The sequence below is a fragment of the Adiantum capillus-veneris genome, chromosome 12 (assembly GCF_014529385.1).
Source record: "Adiantum capillus-veneris isolate H3 chromosome 12, ASM1452938v2, whole genome shotgun sequence".
Taxonomy (NCBI): domain Eukaryota; kingdom Viridiplantae; phylum Streptophyta; class Polypodiopsida; order Polypodiales; family Pteridaceae; genus Adiantum; species Adiantum capillus-veneris.
In genome coordinates, this window is record NC_140942.1 from 125,917,135 (window position 1) to 125,936,962 (window position 19,828).

At 41.5% G+C, this 19,828-nt stretch overlaps 2 protein-coding genes across 2 annotated transcripts in view; both read left to right on the forward strand.

Annotated features, from left to right (window-relative positions):
- The window catches only part of LOC147446478 (ATP-dependent zinc metalloprotease FTSH 8, mitochondrial-like), a 99,949-nt gene extending 87,415 nt beyond the window's left edge, over window positions 1-12,534 (forward strand). Inside the window, exons 2-8 of the mRNA XM_086525688.1 lie at window positions 8,327-8,603; window positions 8,705-8,782; window positions 8,913-9,043; window positions 9,337-9,780; window positions 9,868-10,635; window positions 10,717-10,944; window positions 11,012-12,534. Coding sequence (XP_086381814.1) covers window positions 8,327-8,603; window positions 8,705-8,782; window positions 8,913-9,043; window positions 9,337-9,780; window positions 9,868-10,635; window positions 10,717-10,944; window positions 11,012-11,824 — 2,739 coding nt within the window. The 3' untranslated portion in view covers window positions 11,825-12,534. The remainder of the gene's footprint in view (window positions 1-8,326; window positions 8,604-8,704; window positions 8,783-8,912; window positions 9,044-9,336; window positions 9,781-9,867; window positions 10,636-10,716; window positions 10,945-11,011) is intronic.
- Window positions 1,290-7,806, forward strand: LOC147446479 (uncharacterized). The gene has a single exon (XM_086525689.1). The coding sequence runs from the start codon at window positions 3,698-3,700 to the stop codon at window positions 4,616-4,618; it is 921 nt and encodes a 306-aa protein (XP_086381815.1). The 5' UTR covers window positions 1,290-3,697; the 3' UTR covers window positions 4,619-7,806.
- Window positions 12,535-19,828: the final 7,294 nt, after the last annotated feature.

Genomic DNA, 19,828 nt, shown 5'->3' on the forward strand with positions numbered 1-19,828 from the left:
CATTGGTCAAATGAAGAGCCCACTAGAGGGGCATAACATACTGCCAAAGGGGAGAGAGAGGGCAGTGCGTAGCGTGCAGGGCATCACTCCTGGCACCGCACTGTGCATAAGAGGGAAAGCAAGCACTCCATAGCTCTTAACCTGTGACAAAACTGAAAATGAGGCTCTCTCCTCTTCAAATTCAGCGCCACTTCTTGTTGCATGAGGCAAGTGCACCAGAATGTGCCACTTGGCACATTTACAAGCATTTTCCCGTTTCGGGGTTGCCGCCTAAAAATATCCCAACCGGTTGCCCAGTTGACTTCACGGCAGAGTAAGAAAATGTTCCCTTTGTCATTCCGGAGGTAATGACGCCAACACATTTTCAGGTCCCAAAATAGCAGTTCCCTAAATTTTAGGAGATGCTGCCATTGTATCTTTCTAGGTCATCCGACCCTCTTTGTACACTGCGGCCACATCCATAACTGAAATGTAGCCTCTGTAGCAAAGGATTCAACTTTGGCTAGTCAATGACCCCACTTGGCTAACCATAGTCCTTGTCCAACCTTAGTGCTCTCTTGCCCTCAGGCCTGGACTCCCTCTGGACAGTTCCACACTAGCTATGCAATGCAGGGCAGTTAGATTTCCCGAGGGGTGTTTCCAAAAAGTGAAAGTAAATAGATAATAAGAAAGAAATCAACAAAAAGGATAGATAGTAGTCACACGCTGGTGACAACCAATGCCTAGGTATACAATAGGAAATTTGCCAGGAACAGTAGGGGTCGAACATCCACAACCAGTTTTGGGGCAACAAGCACCTCTGCCAGGAGCAAGACCGGTGGGCATTAGGTATGCAGCTAGTATAGAGGAATTGGAGGAGCAAGCCTTAGTGCCTGTGCCTACATATTACAAAGAGCCAAGTGGATATGTGGCTAGTCCAGCATATTATCCACCCAAAGAGCCAAAAGCACCAGAACCTTGGAGCATGATTGGAAATGTTGGATAAAAAACAATAGCTCATGCTATAGGAGAAGGTAGATATAGTTTGAACGAGCACACATTGTTGTTCATAGCCAATGGTGGCTCAGCATGACAAAGGCCTGCCTACAACAGAGAGCGGCTTCAGGTTTTGACTGATAAAAAAGGCATCTCTCATACCTTAAATTGGCCATTTAGGGAAAAGAGTGGGAGTTGATTGATTAAATGAGTTAGAAAGCAGAGTGTAGCATATAGCTATTTTCTACGAGAAAAGGTTTATTATTTCAAAAGGAGGAGATAAGCTAAAAAGAGTGCTAGGGAACATTCCTAAGGCTCTAGTGAAACCAAAGGACTTATAAAAGAGGGTTTGCATGTGCTTCCAAATTTTGGGGTAAAGGCGTTGTGCCTTACCTCAGACTTGGCACTCTATCCAGCCACCCACTGATTCACCTTATTCATCATAAATATACAAGCAATAAGGAGCACTCTTGTATACTTCTACTGAGAGGTTTCTCCATCCACTCTATGTGTTCTCTCTTTCTCTCTCTCCTTCTCCCTCTCCACATATGAACCACACTCACACACTGTTCAACTGGTATCAAAGTGCATGTTGATGGCAGGGAGCATGGAAATGTGAAGAGCTTTGAGGCAATAACTTGCTTTCTCTTGGTGGTGGAGAGATAAAGAAATCTTGGAAGCTTTGTGAGAATGCAATGGGAGACTGTGAACTCAATTGAGAGTGATGTATGCTCTTTTGGAAACTCAAAAGAGAGTGTGGAAGATAGTGTGTAGGTGAAGGTGCCCTAAAAACTATGTGTGCACAACAACACTCCCTTGCAAATCAATTTTCTCCTTATAGATTGCAGATATGAAAATTTTGTCCATGGTACCACTTCATTTTGAAGTGATTTACAACTTTGCAGGAGAAAGTTTTTGCAAATTCCTTAACATTTTTCTAATATTCAGCTTAGACTGGCTATATATAAGAAATTTCAGGTTTTCTAATTTGTGCATGTGCAAGTTTGATGCACTTTTGAAGGTATGATAGGTGCTCAAAGTTGTGTGCATAAATTCTGAGGTTGAAGATGCAATTTAGGCTTATGTAGAACTTGAGATTTGAGGTTTTTTGGTAGATTTGGGTAAAGAAGAAGTGGAAAGATTGTAGCATTTCAGATTGCAACATTGATTTCCTGATAGTGAAACCTCTATCCAACTAGTAGAAGAGGCATGTCATGAACATTTCAAGATTAACATCGACTCAACCTCTTCCCCAAGTTGTATGTGCATCTTTGATTCATTAAAGATCACTTATGAGTTGCAAATAACTTTCTGAGATTCTAAGTGCGAATAACTTTCTCACTTTCTGAGACGAGCTGGCAAAATTTCCCCCAAATTGTCAAATGTGCCTCAAAACCTCTCTGCACGAGTTTTTTAAAAACTGCAGCGCTGCCGTTTCTACGCACAGAGACTCAATTGAGTCTTGAGAGTCGCGACTGCGGGCCAAGAGCCCTACCCACACAGTCTCCCGCGCACGGCTGATTCTTCACCTACGCCCTCCGTTACCCCTGGGCCGTGGGCTGCTGTTGAGTCTTGACTCGTGAGGCCTCCACTTTGTCAAGGTTTGCAGTGTGCACCTTGCAAGTTTGTAGAATCCAGATGGGCCGAGTGAAGCGTCCCGAATGGCAGTATGTAGAACAATTGAAGCCTCAACAGAAAGGGAAATTTACATGTAAATGCAAGTATTGTGGGTATACTTGGGACGGCGGTCCCTCTCGCATTCGTGCACATTTATTCTCCCTCTCTGGCTATGGTGTAGGCCCATGTGATAGTGTGCCATAGGACGTCAAAGAGGTGGTCACAAGATTGCATGTAGATGTACAGAATGATGGGAAGGACCCAAATGCATTTGTAGATGCCTTGGTGGATGATTTGGGAGGTAATGTCTCTCTATCTCAAGGAGGTGCCTCAGGCTCAATGAGTACACATGCATCAGGGAGTGTTCATGTAAGTGCCACTGGGACTTCGGCTTCCAAATCAAATATGGGGTCCTCGAGCAAGAAGAGGAAGGTTGCACAAGGGGCTTTGGCAAGTGCATTTAGCTTGCAAGCACGCAAGCAAGCAGATCAAGCCTTGCGCAGGTTTTTTTATGCAAAGGACATTCCTGAATGGAAAGTGCGGAGTCCTTTCTTTTTTGGAAATGGTCAAGGCAATTGGACAAGTTGGTCCATCTTATGTGCCTCCCACATACAATGCTTTGCGCACCACAAAGTTAAATGATGAGGTCAAATGCATTGGTCATGAGATCATGGGTGTGCGCGAGAAATGGGAAAAGCATGGATGCTCAATTGTATGTGATGGATGGTCTGACACTAGACGCAGGTCTATCATTAACTTTCTTGCATGCTCTATACAAGGTTCTGTGTTTTTGAAATATGTGGACACATCTGGGGAGACAAAGACATCATAATTTATTTTCAAGCAGCTTAAGGATGTGATTATTGGGGTAGGACCCTCCAATGTTGTGCAGGTATGCATGGACAATGCAACTAATTGTGTTGGGGCCGGGCAAATGGTGGAAGAGAAATAGAAACACATTTTTTTCAGGAGATGTGCATGCCATTGCTTGGACCTCTTGTTTGAGGATATTGGGAAGCTCCCTTGGATTGCAAAAATTCTTGAAGATGCAACAAAGGTTGTCACATTTGTCACAAGGAAGTCCACTGTCTTGGCATTGTTTCGAATGCTTAGCAAGAAGGAATTGTTGAAGCCATCGGCCACTCGATTTGCCTACTACTTCATCATGTTGGCTAGTCTTGTGGATGAGAGATGTATGCAAGGTGTGCGCAGGCTTATGATTGATGCAAAATTTGTGAAAATGAAGGCATCCAGGACTGCAAAGGCCATAGTGGTCTCGGACATTGTGTTTAATGCATCCTTTTGGCAAGAGGCCAAGTTGATTTTGAAGATTTGTGCTCCCATCTTGAAGATACTTCGTTTGGCTGATAGGGAAGGAGCCACCATGGGGCTTGTGTATGAGCTTACGGATCGCATGGTTGAGCAAATTCAAAACATGGAAGGTATTGATGCGGCAAGGATGCAAGAGATCAAGGACCTATGCGTTGATAGATGGAATATGATGCACACACCATTGCATGCTGTGGGATACTTGTTGCATCCTATATGGCGAGGAAGAGGGCAATTCAATGATAGTGAGGTTCATGATGGGTGGATGACATTTTTGGACAGGTATGATTTGACCATGCAGGGTACCCTCATTGATGAGTTGGACACTTTCCTCACTGAAAGAAAGTCATTTGCTCATCCTATTGCAAAGGATCCAAAGAGAATGCAAGAGGGTGTAAAATGGTGGGAGACTTTTGGGGCTTGCACGCCCACATTGCAGACTCGTGCACTTAAGGTGCTTTCTCAAGGGACATGTGCCTCTCCATGTGAGAGAAATTGGAGCACCTTCTCTCTCATTCACACCAAGAGAAGAAATAGGCTACTTCCTGCTCATACCGAGAAGCTTGTCTACTTACACACCAACTTGAGGCTCTTATGCAAGATCAAAGAGTGTGGCTATGAGAGAATGGAGGTGACATTGGAGATGCTTAACAAAGAGAAGGATGAGGAGCGCTTGCTTGAGTTGCAGGAGATTTAGGATGCTATTGCACAGAGCACTGATGATGTTATGGAGTCTCTTTCGATTAGCATGCCCAGTGATATTGGGACTTCATGCTCCGTTGCTGAGGATGAGGCTTGGGATGAGGATGAGGATGATGAGGGTGATGATGAGGATGATGATGAGGAGGTGGCCTTTGCTGAGAGTTAGAGCTCATCATTTTGCTCTAGCCTTTGTCCTGACTCCTCTTAGCTCTACTTATGTTTTGGATTCACTATTTAGCATCGAGCGGCTGGACTCCACCCTCTAGGCTCTATTTATGTTTTATCATGTGAATTTTGGAGTACTCAATATACAGTCTTGTTGGTTTTGGAGGCTCCATATTTTGCCATCTCCTGCTTTGCTGTAGCCTCTAGTATGATCATGATTCATTGATGTATCTATTGATCAGAGATCTTGATCTGTTTCTGGGCTCCCGACTCCTTGATTTAGCTAGATTCTACATTTTCTATGATGTTTTAATGCATTATGTGGCTTTGGGCTGCTCTCTAGAGTCTAGTGTTTTAAATTTAATTGCTATTTGTTATAATATATATATACACACACTAATTTTTTAGTGCCGTATGGTATTTCACAAATGGAATCTTCGGGGGGTTTGAATCGGGCTTATAACGGGCTTCCATATCCGCCCGAGTGAGACACATGGTTGCCACATGAAAAAACTATGAGCCTAGGTTTGCTTATATACAAACAATTTGCCCTACCTACTTTCCAATAAAAGCCACTTAAATTAATAAGTGAAAAATGTCAAAAATAGGAAAAATAGGTTTAATGCACTGGAAAATTCCCCTGAAGGATTCTGATGGGAATGCTTATGATCATGCTGTGTGCAACCAGAGGATATGCATCTACACTAAGTGCCTGGGCATGCACGATCTGCGAACAGACTCACAAAAGTGCCAGAACACTTCTAATCTAGACTGACTGGACTAACGGAACCCTTGTTATGAAGTAGATTGTCCGCGGACACATAGGGTTGGATGTGTCATGTGACATCTACTTGGCACGAAGGACTTTAGAGGACTTAGTAGTGGGCTTTGTCGCTCTTTTGACTGCCTTGTATGTGTCATGCAGTAACCAGAAGCCCACCCAAGCTTTGGGCACGAAGACCTTTAACTTACTGAACACTAGTCCAGACTCCTCTAGACCAAGGTGAGTGACTAGACCACCTGGCTAGACTTGGATGAGAGACGACTAGACCAAGACAAGAGACTAGACAAGCAGGTCGAAGGAAAACTAGACGAGACCAAGCTGAAGCAGGCCCATACCGGTGGAAACCAACAGAGTAGTACAAGAAGTCGAAACCAACATACTAGTACGGGAGAGCTTAAACCAGGTAGCTCCTTGACTCGACTTTCGACGGAGTAAGACTTCAGGTGAGGTCCCACCGGGCGTGCCAAAAATGAGAGCACCTGTAGCGGGGATAATGTGTCGTGCTCTCTACAGTGGGTGCTTAGTGCAATGTGTGTGAAATCTCACTCTAATCAGAATGAAAACACTGAAAACAATGAATGACAAGGCAAACACAGTGATTCGACAGTAGAACCTGCATGGGGCTTGACTAACTCAAATGAACCAGTACAGACTCTGGCATGGCAGTACACACAGCTCAACGCCTACAACTCATGGGTACAATGGCGGCGTCGAGGCTCAAATGTGCAAGGATGGTGCCGACGTGCAACGCATGGACTCAATTTTGAGACGCCAGACCTCAACCATATGAAGTAGATGTAGATGATGATAGTGTGTCCGATGACTAGAACCAACCACACAAATGTATCTCCTAAAGAGTCACCAACGGATATCCAGCTAAGCCTATTTTCAAACTGAGGTTGTGGTGATCTGGCCACGGTGTCCACTAGACCACCATCCATATCACTTGCTACGTGTCACTACCCAGGCGAGAGTCCGTCTAGTGTGAACTCCAGCCCAACTGCAACTAAATGCTTGTCCTGTGCTAGTGACACTGTAGCCCTGATACAATAGGCATTTCTTTGTGATGTTTACCCGCTTACATGGTCTTGGAGACATCTAGTACTCTGGCGGCAGCCATGGGTATCATCGATGGCATCACCTTTGTGGCTGGAAATCTGCAGCAGCCTCCTCCCTGCTCTAGCTGTAGCATTTTTTTGTGTCTGAGAGAGGGAGAGAGCTCACCTTTATATCTCCTAGCAGCCGGTGGGAATAGAGGCGGTAATGCCGGCAGGAATAGCCGAGGAGGAGGAGCGCCAAAGAGAGGGAGAGAGGGATCGCTTGCACATCAGCGAGAAGAGAGAGAGGGATCTGGGCTGCAAGAAAGGGGGGTGCTTGGTTTTTTTATGTTTTTTTTCAAAGGCTGCCTGCCCACTTATTCAGTGGGCGGCTGGCCTATTAAAAAAATGATTTGAACCTATTAAGAAAACGGCAATAAAACCTTATAAGGTGAAAAAAACAATGCTTACACAATCACAACCTAGGTGTCCCTGGATGCAGTCTCATGCACATATGCCATGCTAACATAGACCTTTTCACGGAAAAGCGTCTGCTTTTCCAAAAAGCAACCCGCTGTCTCAGAAAGTGTCTGTTATTCCTCAAGTTTCCTCTGAATCCATCTTCATTCAAGTGCTTGCTCATTCTTGTGCAGAATTCTAACACAATTTGGAATTTTCTTCTTACTAAGGAATATTTTCTTTTCGATGCCCCCGTCACCTACCATGTGATGCATCAGGAATATCTATCACCTAGTCCTTTCTCACCGAACTTACGGCACATTCTCCTTCGCGATGCTCTATGTCACCCATCTTACGACGCATCAGAGGTGTCCGTTCCTCGACGGTCGAATACTTCTTCCCGATGCTCCCCGTCACCCATCCGATGTGACGTATCAGAAGTACTCATTCCTGGTGGCATTACATATATTCGCGTTCAGAATGCTCTTATCATTACTTTGAATGATGCACTAAAAATTTCTGTACTTGGATGTCTTGAGTGAGAAAAACCCTCCCACTTATTCCAATAATTTATTTAGAATTAATCTTACTCATAAATCCAATAATTCAGTTAGAATTATATTTCTGTCAGATAAAGCTAAGTTAGCAACATCCTTCTCACTTATAAACTGTTGTCCTCAAGTGTAGAGGTCCAACTGAATTGCCTGGGGAGATACCGGTAAAAATTCCGAACCTTGATCAATGGTGAGCTGAGTTGTTCCTTTTTTAGGAGAGAACTTAAAAATTCAATTAAACAAAAATTAATTAATTCAATACTTACCTTACCGGTTTGAAAGTAGATAGGGTACTAAACTCCTTTAGAAGAAATTCATGTCTTTTCTCTATGTCCTCAAGGATATCTTTCACTAATTATCAATCTTACGAGTCACGTAAACAACCCGCCATTCACGTCTTTCCAACAGATCGGAAGTTTCCTTATCCGAGAATCTGTTAACCCAATTTCGCCTTCTCAACCTCGAGAAGAACAATCTTTCTAGAAATCAATCTAGGTATCTGTGCTTGCGTGTAATCTTGCGTTGTTAGTCCTGAAAATATTAAACCTCTTTGTATCCTCTCGCATATGGAATTTCCAAATCATAGAGCATTAATCACATGTGAGCATGCTAATTTCAATAAATGGAAATCACTTACAAAATAGCCAATTTAACAATAGAATTACGGTCCTGCATTTGACACTAGAATTTGGCATTTCAACCAGAAAGGTACGGCTGAAGGATGGGTATCGAATGTACAAGGTGGACACTTGGTAGGTGCTTCAATCGCCACTGCTCTGCTTCCACGATATACTTCATCAAGGCTGTATAGAATCATTCAGGAACCAATCAAGAAGAGTGGCATACGCACAGTTCCCACAAATTCATCCCGCACCAATATTCTTTCCAAGGTCACAGCGGTTTGGGAGAACATGCGTACCCCTCTACTTCGTGTTCCAGCACAGTACAGATTTTGTTCAAATGAGACTCGAACAAAAAGCGGTGAATCTTATTTTGGAGAGTTTCATCCTCTTTAGTCTAATTAACACATGCATTTCAAGCTAATTGCACAGTTTTGTGCTTGTTCTAACTGTACATTTCAGGATTCGAAAAGTTTTACCCAAGAAAAGGGACTAAACTCCCGAAAGGACGGAGAGGAAAGAAAGAAGAGGCAAAGACAGGTAAACTTCTGTTTTCAAAGATTTACCTTGCCAAGCAATATCAACAACACAACAGAAGTGATGTTTCTGCTTACTCAGATTAATAGGTAGCATATTTTTACAGCTCCTCTGTGCGCATTTGTTTTTGCAGATGGGTCCAATTCTGAAGGTCAAAAAGTTTACACAATCACAATAAATCCGTGGTTTTCTCTCATTGGACTTATTGCTGGTGGCACTGCAATGTATTTTCTCTTTTCTTTTTTTGGAAGCGGTGCACAAGAGGTAATACATAATATACTTATATCACATGCATGGGACAGTCATGCCGATAATTTTGTCTCTCTTTCACTTTAATTGCTGTAGTTCTGTAGGAACTGTGTGAGACAAACTCATAGGCATAATTCTTCTCTCATCTTTAGTTCTGCCTGTCTTTTGAGGGTGTGAAAATATATTGTTCTCTTATCATATACATTTGCATGTGGCTTGCCCATGGTTTGTAAATGAGGTCTAATTTAGTTTGTTAGATGCTGTGTGCCCTTTTTGCTCAGAATCCCATTCACCTTCTGAAAATGCAGATCAGCTTTCAAGAATTCAAGAACAAGTGTCTCGAGCCTGGGTTGGTTAAACGAGTTGTAGTTGTGAATAAAAAGGTCGCAAACGTGTACCTGAATGAGCAGCCTTCATTTGGGGCAGGATCTTCGGCCACAGTTCCTACCGATCAACCGCAATACTCCTTTCAGATTGGAAGTGTCGATTCTTTTGAGCGCAAGCTGGAGGAAGCTCAGGAAGCTCTGGGAATTGATCCACATAATTACATTCCAGTTCTTTATGTGAAAGAACTAAGCTGGATGCAAGAGCTCTGGCGTTTTTCTCCTACTATTATAATATTCTTAGGCTATCTGTATATCAGTCGCCGGTTGCAAAGTGGCCTTGGCATTGGTCAGGGAAGGGGTGGTTCAGGACTATTTAGTATGGGCAAAGCACACGTGACAGTACTGAACAAGGACTCTAAGAATAAGGTAAGCTGAGTTGTCACTAGCCCTTTCGAGCCAGACCAGTTTCACTGGGGTTTTGAGTAGCTAATTTATCTCTTTTGGAATTTCAAGGTGTTTTTCAAAGATGTTGCAGGATGTGATGAAGCAAAGCAAGAAATAATGGAGTTCGTGCACTTCTTGAAGTGTCCCAAAAAGTATAAAGAGCTTGGTGCCAAGATTCCAAAAGGAGCACTCTTAGTGGGGCCTCCAGGCACTGGGAAAACTCTTCTTGCCAAGGCCACTGCAGGCGAAGCTGGTGTGCCTTTCTTGTCTATCAGTGGTGCTGAGTTTATAGAGATGTTTGTTGGTGTTGGTCCATCTAGGGTCCGAGATCTTTTTGCACAGGCACGGCAATGTGCTCCTAGCATCATCTTCATTGATGAGATTGACACTATTGGCCGAGCTAGGGGCCGCCGCCAATCTTCCGGTGGATATGAGGAACGAGAGAGCACATTGAACCAGCTTCTGGTTGAAATGGATGGGTTTGCTACTAGTGCTGGAGTGGTCGTGCTTGCAGGTACGAATAGGCCAGATGTTTTGGACAAAGCACTGCTTAGGCCTGGAAGATTTGACAGACAAATATCTATAGATATACCTGATATAAAGGGACGAGAGCAGATTTTTCGTGTGTACTTGCAGAAGTTGAAACTCGACAAAGTGGCAACCTATTATTCCGAGCGTCTGGCTGCTCTTACGCCAGGTTTTGCAGGGGCTGACATTGCCAATGCATGTAATGAGGCAGCACTCTTTGCTGCTCGGGACGAGCAAACACAAATATGCATGAAACATTTTGAAGCTGCCATCGATAGGATTATTGGTGGCCTTGAAAAGAAGAATAAGGTTATCATCTCTCTCCACAGTAAGGTTTGAGTTTTTAATACTCTGGTTGGTTGGTTGTTCCAAGGAATTTTTCTTTCTCAGGTCATAAGCAAGGAAGAAAGGAGAACAGTTGCATATCATGAGGCAGGGCATGCAGTGGTCAGTTGGTTCTTGGAGCATGCAGAGCCATTGTTGAAAGTTACGATAGTACCCCGAGGTACTGCGGCTCTTGGATTTGCTCAATATGTCACAAACGAGAACCTCTTGTTCACCAAAGAGCAACTGCTGGACATGACGTGTATGATGCTTGGGGGCCGTGCATCAGAAGAGGTAAGAGGGTATTCTGTATTTCAATGTTCTTGTTCTTAAGTTAAGGTGAAATTGTGGTTTATGCTAGGTATTGGTCGGACGAATCTCAACTGGAGCACAAAATGATCTTGAAAAAGTCACCAGTGTGACATACCAGCAAGTTGCTGTGTATGGATTCAGCGAGAAAGTGGGTCTTCTTTCTTTTCCTCAACGGGATGGCTCCTTTGCATGGAGTAAGCCTTACAGTGAGGCTACAGCAGAGGTTATTGACTTGGAAGTCCGCGAATGGGTTACAACAGCGTATGAACGTACTAAAGAGCTTGTGAGGAAGCATAGGGATGGCATAGAACAGCTTGCACAAGAGCTTTTGAAGAGGGAGGTTCTTCACCAGGATGACTTGAAGAAAATTCTAGGTGAGAGACCATTCAAAAGTAAAGAGTTAACTAACTATGACAAGTACAAACTTGGGTTCCAGCACAAGGAAGATGACACAGAAGCTGGTAAGGAGGCTGGGTTTTCGCACAGAGAAGATAATGAAGTTGAAACAGAAGGTGATAAAGAGGTGGGTTTGTTGCTTAAAGAGGATGGTAAAGTTGAAGCAGAAGCTGGTAAAGAAGGTGATAAAGAGGCTGGATTGTTGCATAAAGAAGATGGTGAAGTTGAAACAGAAGGTGATAAAGAACGTGATGAAGAGTCTGGGTTGTCGCATAAAGAAGATGGTATAGAGACTAGTAGTTCGCTTGAAGAAGGTAACATGGCTGGGTCGCAGCAGGAAGAATGTGACACAGATCAAAATAAAGGAGGTGAAGCAGAAGAAGCTGGGTTACAACAGGAAGATAGGAAGCAAGAGAATGATGGTGCGCAATTAAAAGCAAATGAAGGAAGGCGTGCAGTCCCTTGATGGTTGTGTTGTTCTTCATGAGAATGTTCTTTTGTGGGTAACTTTGTCTCACATTCGACCATGGGAGTCGCAACCAATTTGCATGAAGTTTCTCGCTTGCCTCAGTTTTACATTCGGCAAGTACAGGACTCCATTCTATTGTTTACAGTGATGGAGCTTCCGTATCGGAATACACGGCCCAATGGCCGAACCCTTCTTGCGAGTTTTTGGAGCTTCCTCTGGCCTTCGTGTTTAGGGGATATACCAATGTTTGAAGATCTTGAATACATTTGTACAGTGAGGGGGCAGTTGCTCGTCTAGAAACTGAGCATTATTGCCCTCAAAGGCAGTATTTTCGATCATGAAGATGATTACAAGGAGGCATATGCTACACTGGTTTATGAATAAGCAAAGCCTAGAGACCTGAGGTTTACCGCCGAAACTGAAGGTCATTCAAACTAGTGAACGATCAACAGAAAGGGACAGACATCCTCCATTCTTGTGGCTGTTTGGAGGCCAATGCGTTGTGGCTCAATGGACTACATAATTTCTTGAATATTCATCCAAAGAGGGTAATGTGAAGCTTTAACTACTCTATGATTTGCTTGCGTCGATCATACAGCATATCACACTGTCCTTTGTTAATCTGTAAGTAAAGTCTTGAGGAGAAATATTCATTTGAGATTGTGAACAAACAATGTTAATAAACATGCAGCCTTCATTTGCCTGTCCCTGATGTGACTACTTTATTAATCTTTCAGTTGCTGCTGCTCTTGTATTTTTAAGCCCAAACAGGACATGTATTCCTGACTTACTTGGTTATCAACTTGCAAATGTATTGTGTAGAGCCAAGGACAGGCTCAAGTCTCGCATGTTTCTATAAAAGCAGCTCCAGTAATATATGTATCAAAACCTGTTAATGCACTAGCCATTCCTCTTAGGCCAGTTCCATTTCCCTCGAGAATCATTATATCTCTATGCCTCTGTTTGACAACCTGTGCTTGGACCGTTGGAGCATGTAGCTTTCTTGTTGAATGGATTTCATGCTAAAGTTTGATTGTAATTGTCTAACTTGTTCATGAAAGAGGGAAGTTGAGGTTATTTCTGGCCTCCCCAAACGCATGGCCACAGTGATGTATGCTCTTTTTTGAAAACAAGAAAATAAATATTTTTCTTCGGCATTGCCCTCAAGTGAAATCCATATCTTTTATGTAAAAATTGAAAGAGCGGTTGAGCTAATGTGCTCATGAAAGAGCTAAGGTTGAGGTTATTTTCGACTCTTGAAAGGATTTGGCAATTGACCATAAGGTCTTAATTCAATTATGCCAACTATTTGCAAACAACAAAGGCTATGGGGAGTTATCTGTAGCTTGGAGATGAAGCACCGCAAGTGGCAAGCCATTGTATGTTAAAAATGATGGCAACTATATTTTTAAGAAGTTTGACAAGAGACGTAGAGAGCCATCTGAAGGCCTTTGATAATATGGATGTGTATAGGTTCCAACCATAACTAGTTGAAGAAATATATAAACCTTGAAAGGGAATCTGATAGTCCCAAGCATGAAAAAGGAGAATAGTAGTCCAAGTCTTTTCTTTTCTTTGACTAGAGTCTGATATGCAATGCGAGCAAATGCTTTGGGCAACTTTAGTTCTCCTGACCAATGCCTAATTATCCCAAGCATGTGCTAGAAATAAGTTTCTTTAATATGTTTGAACAATTGTATTAAAAAATCTATGTACCTAGAGGATCAAAACATTGCTATACGATGAGAGGCGAATAGCGAACACTTTGCTAGGAACATTCTACAAATTTCCAAAGCGAAATTCAAAACACAAGCTTCCATGATTTACCAATAAAGATGAGAAGTAGATGACCTCTACTAAACCATAGATGATATCCTAAGACCATTGATCCCCCCAAAAGGCCAAAACTTAAATGATAAGAAGCTTTTACTCACTCCAACTAAGCCATCATATGTCTTCTTGAAGTGTGTCCAAATAAATAATTACAACTATTGTTTGAGATGTAGTTCACCTTCTTCAAGATGAACAAAGTGTCACTAAGCAACATGCAATTAAATTGCTAAGATTTTAGAGATAGGCCTCCAATGTTTGAAACACAAAAGGCAATTTGAATCCTAATTTCGATGCATCAAGTCCCATTAAGTCCTAATAGCTTTGAGTACAATAATATAGTGAGAACCCGAAGCAAGCTAGCCAAAGAGTTCCTAAATAGGAAATGCGGGCAAGATGAACATCTCTCTCTCTCTCTCTCTCTCTCTCTCTCTCTCTCTCTCTCTCTCTCTCTCTCTCTCTCCATCCAAAAGAAAAATCTTATGTTCCGGATAGATACAAAACATCTATCTTGTACACACTTCTAGTGTGAGTTTATGATTAATAATTCTAGGAAAACCTTTAACTCCGAGATAGATACATAACATCTAACTTGTACACACTCAAAGATGCTTTGGACGACAAGTTATCTCTTAGTGATTATCTCGAAGGCTTCCAGCTACCTGGCGGAGTTACTATCAGTTACCCGACATATGACTGACCAAGTTTTGTCTAAAAATTTAGTCACCTAAATTTTTTTTGGGCTCTAGAATTGACGTCAATACGATCTCTGGATTTTTTCAAATCTGATGAATGGTGGGAACCATGTGATTGACAGCGTAATCTAGCTCTTTATGAATGTTGTATGTGGTAATGCGCCTACATTCGATACTTGTGTTTCCTTCAGGTTCCTCACCATGTGAGTGCTGCTGGTCATCATCATACCCTTGTTTTGATTCCTCTACCATTGTACTGAGGTGGTACTAATTTTTGGTAAACGCTATGGAAACTCTCCTTTTTCATGTTGAGCATCGTACAAGCATTGTGAATAATTGATTGCTATGAAATTTAATTGTTTGGGAGATTCGTTCCTGTCAAGAGATTGAGCTCACCACCATGATTGACAAAATGGAATGATTTGGATGGCTCTGACAACCGTTCTAGAGTTAGAATCAGAGTGCTAAATGAGTTCAGGCTCAGATGACCAAATGAGGACTTCACACTTCAAATGACCAGATGATAGTTTAAGAATTCAGATGACACATCCAACTAGATGAACAAAGGAATTGAATTGAAATAAAAGACCTTAAATTATAAACATGAAATTAGACAACTAAAGATGTATCCAGATTCAGATTCAGAATAAGTTCTAGATACAAAATTCACATTTCAGAGCTCTCTAAAGATTATCTAAAAGTACAACTAGCAGAAAGCCCTGCAATGAATTCTCTTATCTCTCTATACAAGTATCAAGAATACAGGATTAGAGACCCCAAAAATTGGATTAGTGGGGCATATTTATAGGGGTCTTTAACTGATTGGGAGGATATGAAGACCAAGAGTTGAGGTATTGATTGATCAAAGTGGATGCGGAGTAGTAGGGATCATATGTTAAGTAGGGATCTTTAAATAGATGCACAAACACAGAAACACACACTGAGTCTCCACTCAACAATGAGTATCCTAGTGATGCCTAGGTTCACAATGAGTGACATTAAACTGGGATATCAGCATAGAGAAGTGAAGAGTGAAGTGCGCGAGCGAGAGCGTGTGTGAGTGCGTTGCAGCAATGGAGAAGAGGAGACTTGTGTTTGCAGGAACTAAGACTCACTCTCAATATGTGAGCCCCCTTATACTGTTAAGTACATAATGAATAACTGTAGTGGACGGACGCTTGGCCTAACTGGCCACATGGGGATTTACCCCAACCACCTCCCACGTAAAGGCCAATGTGACCGTGAGGGAGAACACAAAAAGAAAACCGTAGAAAACCTATACAAAGCCATCAAAATTATGACCTCAGCCAACACCCACTGGCTATCCAACTCTAATTGTAGAGGAAGTATAGATTTATCGACCACATACTCGTCACCAAAGCCGCACACATCCATCAGATATCTCACCATACGCTGCAAAGTGCCCATATGCTCATTGCCAACATCAGCCAATGCACGATTGACTGCTCCCATTGCAAATACACCTACCGCAAATGCAATCTCGGGTCTCAACATCAATATTTCGTACATGAGAGTCCCAAATGCTGATGCAATCTTGACAATCTCTGCGAATCTGACCATCTCAGTCAAATCTGGCTCAGAACTCCACTCATGAAAATCATCCTAACACCCGAACTCCGATCTCTCGAATCTATCCTTGTGTCCATCGCATGTCACATGCGCACCAAGAGCATATGTCTGTCATGAACTCTGTATGGAAAGATAAATGCCTAGCTCCAACTCACACACGTCAGCATATCCATGAATGGCAGAATCATGGCTGTAATCCTGGATGTAAATGGCAATTATTGGCAAGAACCTGGATGTAAATGAGCCAAAATGTGGCACAAATTGATGCTCAAAATAGCCGAAAATAAGCCCACATATGCCATAGCAAGGCAAAGAATATTATCCACCAAAAAGCACACGTTATAAGCATCCACATGGCAATAGAAAGGATCATCAAGCATGCATTAAATGTGAATCAAATGAGCATCCAAATCAGCTGAAAATTCAACTCACAATCATGTAAAAAATGCTTGCAAAACTATCTGCAAATCCGTGCTCCACACTCTCAAAGTCTGCTTAATTGCATAATTCAATGCACATCAATCCACTCTTGAATCCTGAGAGTCCACAAGATTGCATACATCCACAAAGTGTTCTCAACATATGCGCATAAATTTCTTGAAATCTCAACCCACACTTTCTTCACTAAGAGAAAAAAATCAATGCGCAAAAAAAGAGAATGACAAAGCTCAATCTGAGCTCTCCAGATGTAGCAAATCACCATAATTGGCATACATAATCATCAACTTTTTGAACACCCTACAGTTGAATCAGTCAGTCCATATCTCTCAAACCGTTTAGAATTTGCAGAAACTTTCTTCTGCAAAGTTGTAGATCTCAAAAGATCGATTGGAAATCGCATGAATGGGCTTGAATTGGTTGTTTTTATAGGTCAAAATAGATCTATAAAAATTTGCAGCCGTGTACCTAGATGTGCAGGCAGTCTGCCAAACATACAACAAAATTAGTGGTGAATTTGGAAAAACTTTCAACTGGAAAGTTGTAGACCACGGCGTTTCCGATACAAACTACAAGAATCAAGCTAAAAATTCACCTATTACTCTATTGCAAAACAATGCTGAAAATTTCACAGCCTCACCACAATCTCCTCTACAAAGTTGTCATGCTCTCCACGATCGCTATGAGCTCTGATACCGGTTGAAGTGCGCAAGCGGGAGCGTGTATGCAACAATGGAGAAGAGAGGAGACTTGTGTTTGTAGGGGCTAAAACTCACTCTCAATATGTGAGCCCCCTTATTCTATTATGTACATAATGAATAAGTATAGTGGACGGGTGCTTGGCCTAACCGGCCACATGGGGCTTTACCCCATCAAAAAGGAGGAGTGAGATGATAGACAAGGGGGAGTCTTACCATGACTCCTAATAATGTGTTGAGTAGGGATCTTTAAATAGATGCATAGACACAAAAACACACACTGAGTCTTGACTCGACAAGGGCATGCTCTAGGTGGAGCAAGATATTTTGAGGCTTTTCCTACACATTTAGTTTTTTTTTTTAATGGTAAATTTTTGGCATCAACCGTTGTGTACTCCTTATGATTTCTAGTATTTAGGGACAAATATCATCATGACATCCCAATTGAGTAAAAGATAACATAGACAACCACAATAAGTGAGTTTAACTCTCAAATGCATCTTTCAAACCTTCGCTTCATCACTTTGTAATTGATAAGCATCTCATTTTTTTTTGGTAATAACTTGTTGCATATTGATTTGTTCTTTGGTGGTTTGAAAAAATTTAGGGACATGGATCTCAATATGAATTTGGGTGGAGCTCAATTAGTATGTGTTGAATTTCTCATAGGGATTGCCATATCATAGACTAGCCTTATGGTGCTACATGGAACAATATGAGGTTTGATTTCATTGAGATGTTTGTAACTCTTGCACACGAGTTTTTGATTGTACCTTTGTAGCCATCCAGACATTGTATGCTGTTGCAATCTTGATATTTTTACACATTAACAAGCCAAAATAAGTGGAGAAGGCTCATCAACCTTCAAAAATGATCAACCTACCTAGCATATTCCCAAGTCGCTCAAATTCTACCTTCCTTTGATAAAAAACCATGACAATCATGATGCAGTGTGAATCTGAGAGAAATTTCTTTTGTTTTATAAAAGAATTTGGAAAAACACTGTAAAATTTTCTCAAATTTCACTACGGCCATTTACCGCGTTTTGTAGTGGGAGAGTCCAAAATGGGGTGGCCAAAGAGGACAAAAGGGGCCAGGATGGATTAAAAAAAAAAAAAAACGATTATCGCATATATTGCAGTGCTTGTTACCACAGATATTACCACATAAATTTGTGCTATGATTACCTCTACCATTATCGCCTCTCACTTTGGCGCTAGAATATTCAAAGTTAGGTATTTCTTTCTATTTTACATAAGAAAACTTATAGAGCATGATATTTTTTATAAAAAATGGACAAAGAAAATGGTAGTGATCCAAGAAATTATGGTTTCTTGGATAGATTATCTTGCCCAAGGAATCTGGCCGCCCCATCACCAATGATGGCCAGCAAGTAGGACATTGTGGTCCAATGTGGACAACCCTGCACAGAACAAAAGAAGTTCACACTCTTTTCCCAAACACCACACACATTTTACTTGAGCAACTGTATCCTTGCATTCAATGCATATTTTGAAAGGCTTTATTTATTGATGGTAGCGAGCTCTCTTACTGTGAAGAGACGTTGAGCAAGGCGCACAATATGGGAGCTCTTGTTCAATTAAAACACTCTACAATAGTGGGAGCACTCTCTCACTATACACAATACAAAACAATGACTTTACTTGTAGACATAACTCTTCAAACAACAACAAAGAAAAATGTGTGAAGGTAGATGTGTGAGTGAGAGAGAAAGAGAGAGTTTATACCCGCTGTTATTACCTCTAGCGTTACCATGCAACGCTTGGAGATAAATATTAAATTTGAGCACTTCTTTCTTTTTTACCAACATTTTTTCTAGAGTGTTTGATATTTTTTGTAGAAAATTGGACAAAAAAATGATAGATATTTAATCATTAAATTAATCACACACACCTGATTAACATAAGTTAGCATGCTTGATAAAATTAGAGAGAGAGAGAGAGAGAGAGAGAGAGAGAGAGAGAGAGAGAGAGAGAGAGAGAGAGAGAGACGGTAAAAACTTCTCATAGAATGAAATATTTATGAATCATAAATCATTTTTAAAAAGATCTCTACAAGTGGCATAATCTAGATCTAAATCCATGGCCCCTAAATCAACAAAAACAAAAATTGAATCGTCATTTGTAGATGTGTTGGCTTCATCATCTTCAAATATGTCATCTTTCATCTCATCATCATCATGCAAGATGTTTATGAATCATTTTCAAGATCTCTACAAGCGGCATCATCTAGATCTAAATCCAATGCTCTTTAATTAACAAAGAGAGAAATTGAATCATCGTTTGTAGATGTGTTGGATTCATCATCTTCAAATATGTCATCTTCCATCTCATCATCATCATGACAATCATCCTCCTTGCTAAGATTGGTAGGGGATTTCATTAATCTCTCTCTCTCTCTCTCTCTCTCTCTCTCTCTCTCCTCCTCCTCCTCCTCCTCCTCCTTATCTAGAGTAGTAGGTGGGAGAGGGTCAAATATGGTCTCTCATTCATTAGAGGCAAAAATGGTTCCTCCTCAAAGTGTTATTGGAACTACAAGCTGAAATTTTGGTTGGTGGATTGATGGGATATAGATGACTTGTAGAATAGAAGCTCAAAGTGAGTCACATTGGTATTATGGTACAAACAAATAAAGGTAAATTTGAGTATCACTCACTTGCTCACAATTGCATGGAAAAACTAAGTTGTCATACTTTTTTGTTTGATGCACACTAGAGTCCACCATATAAA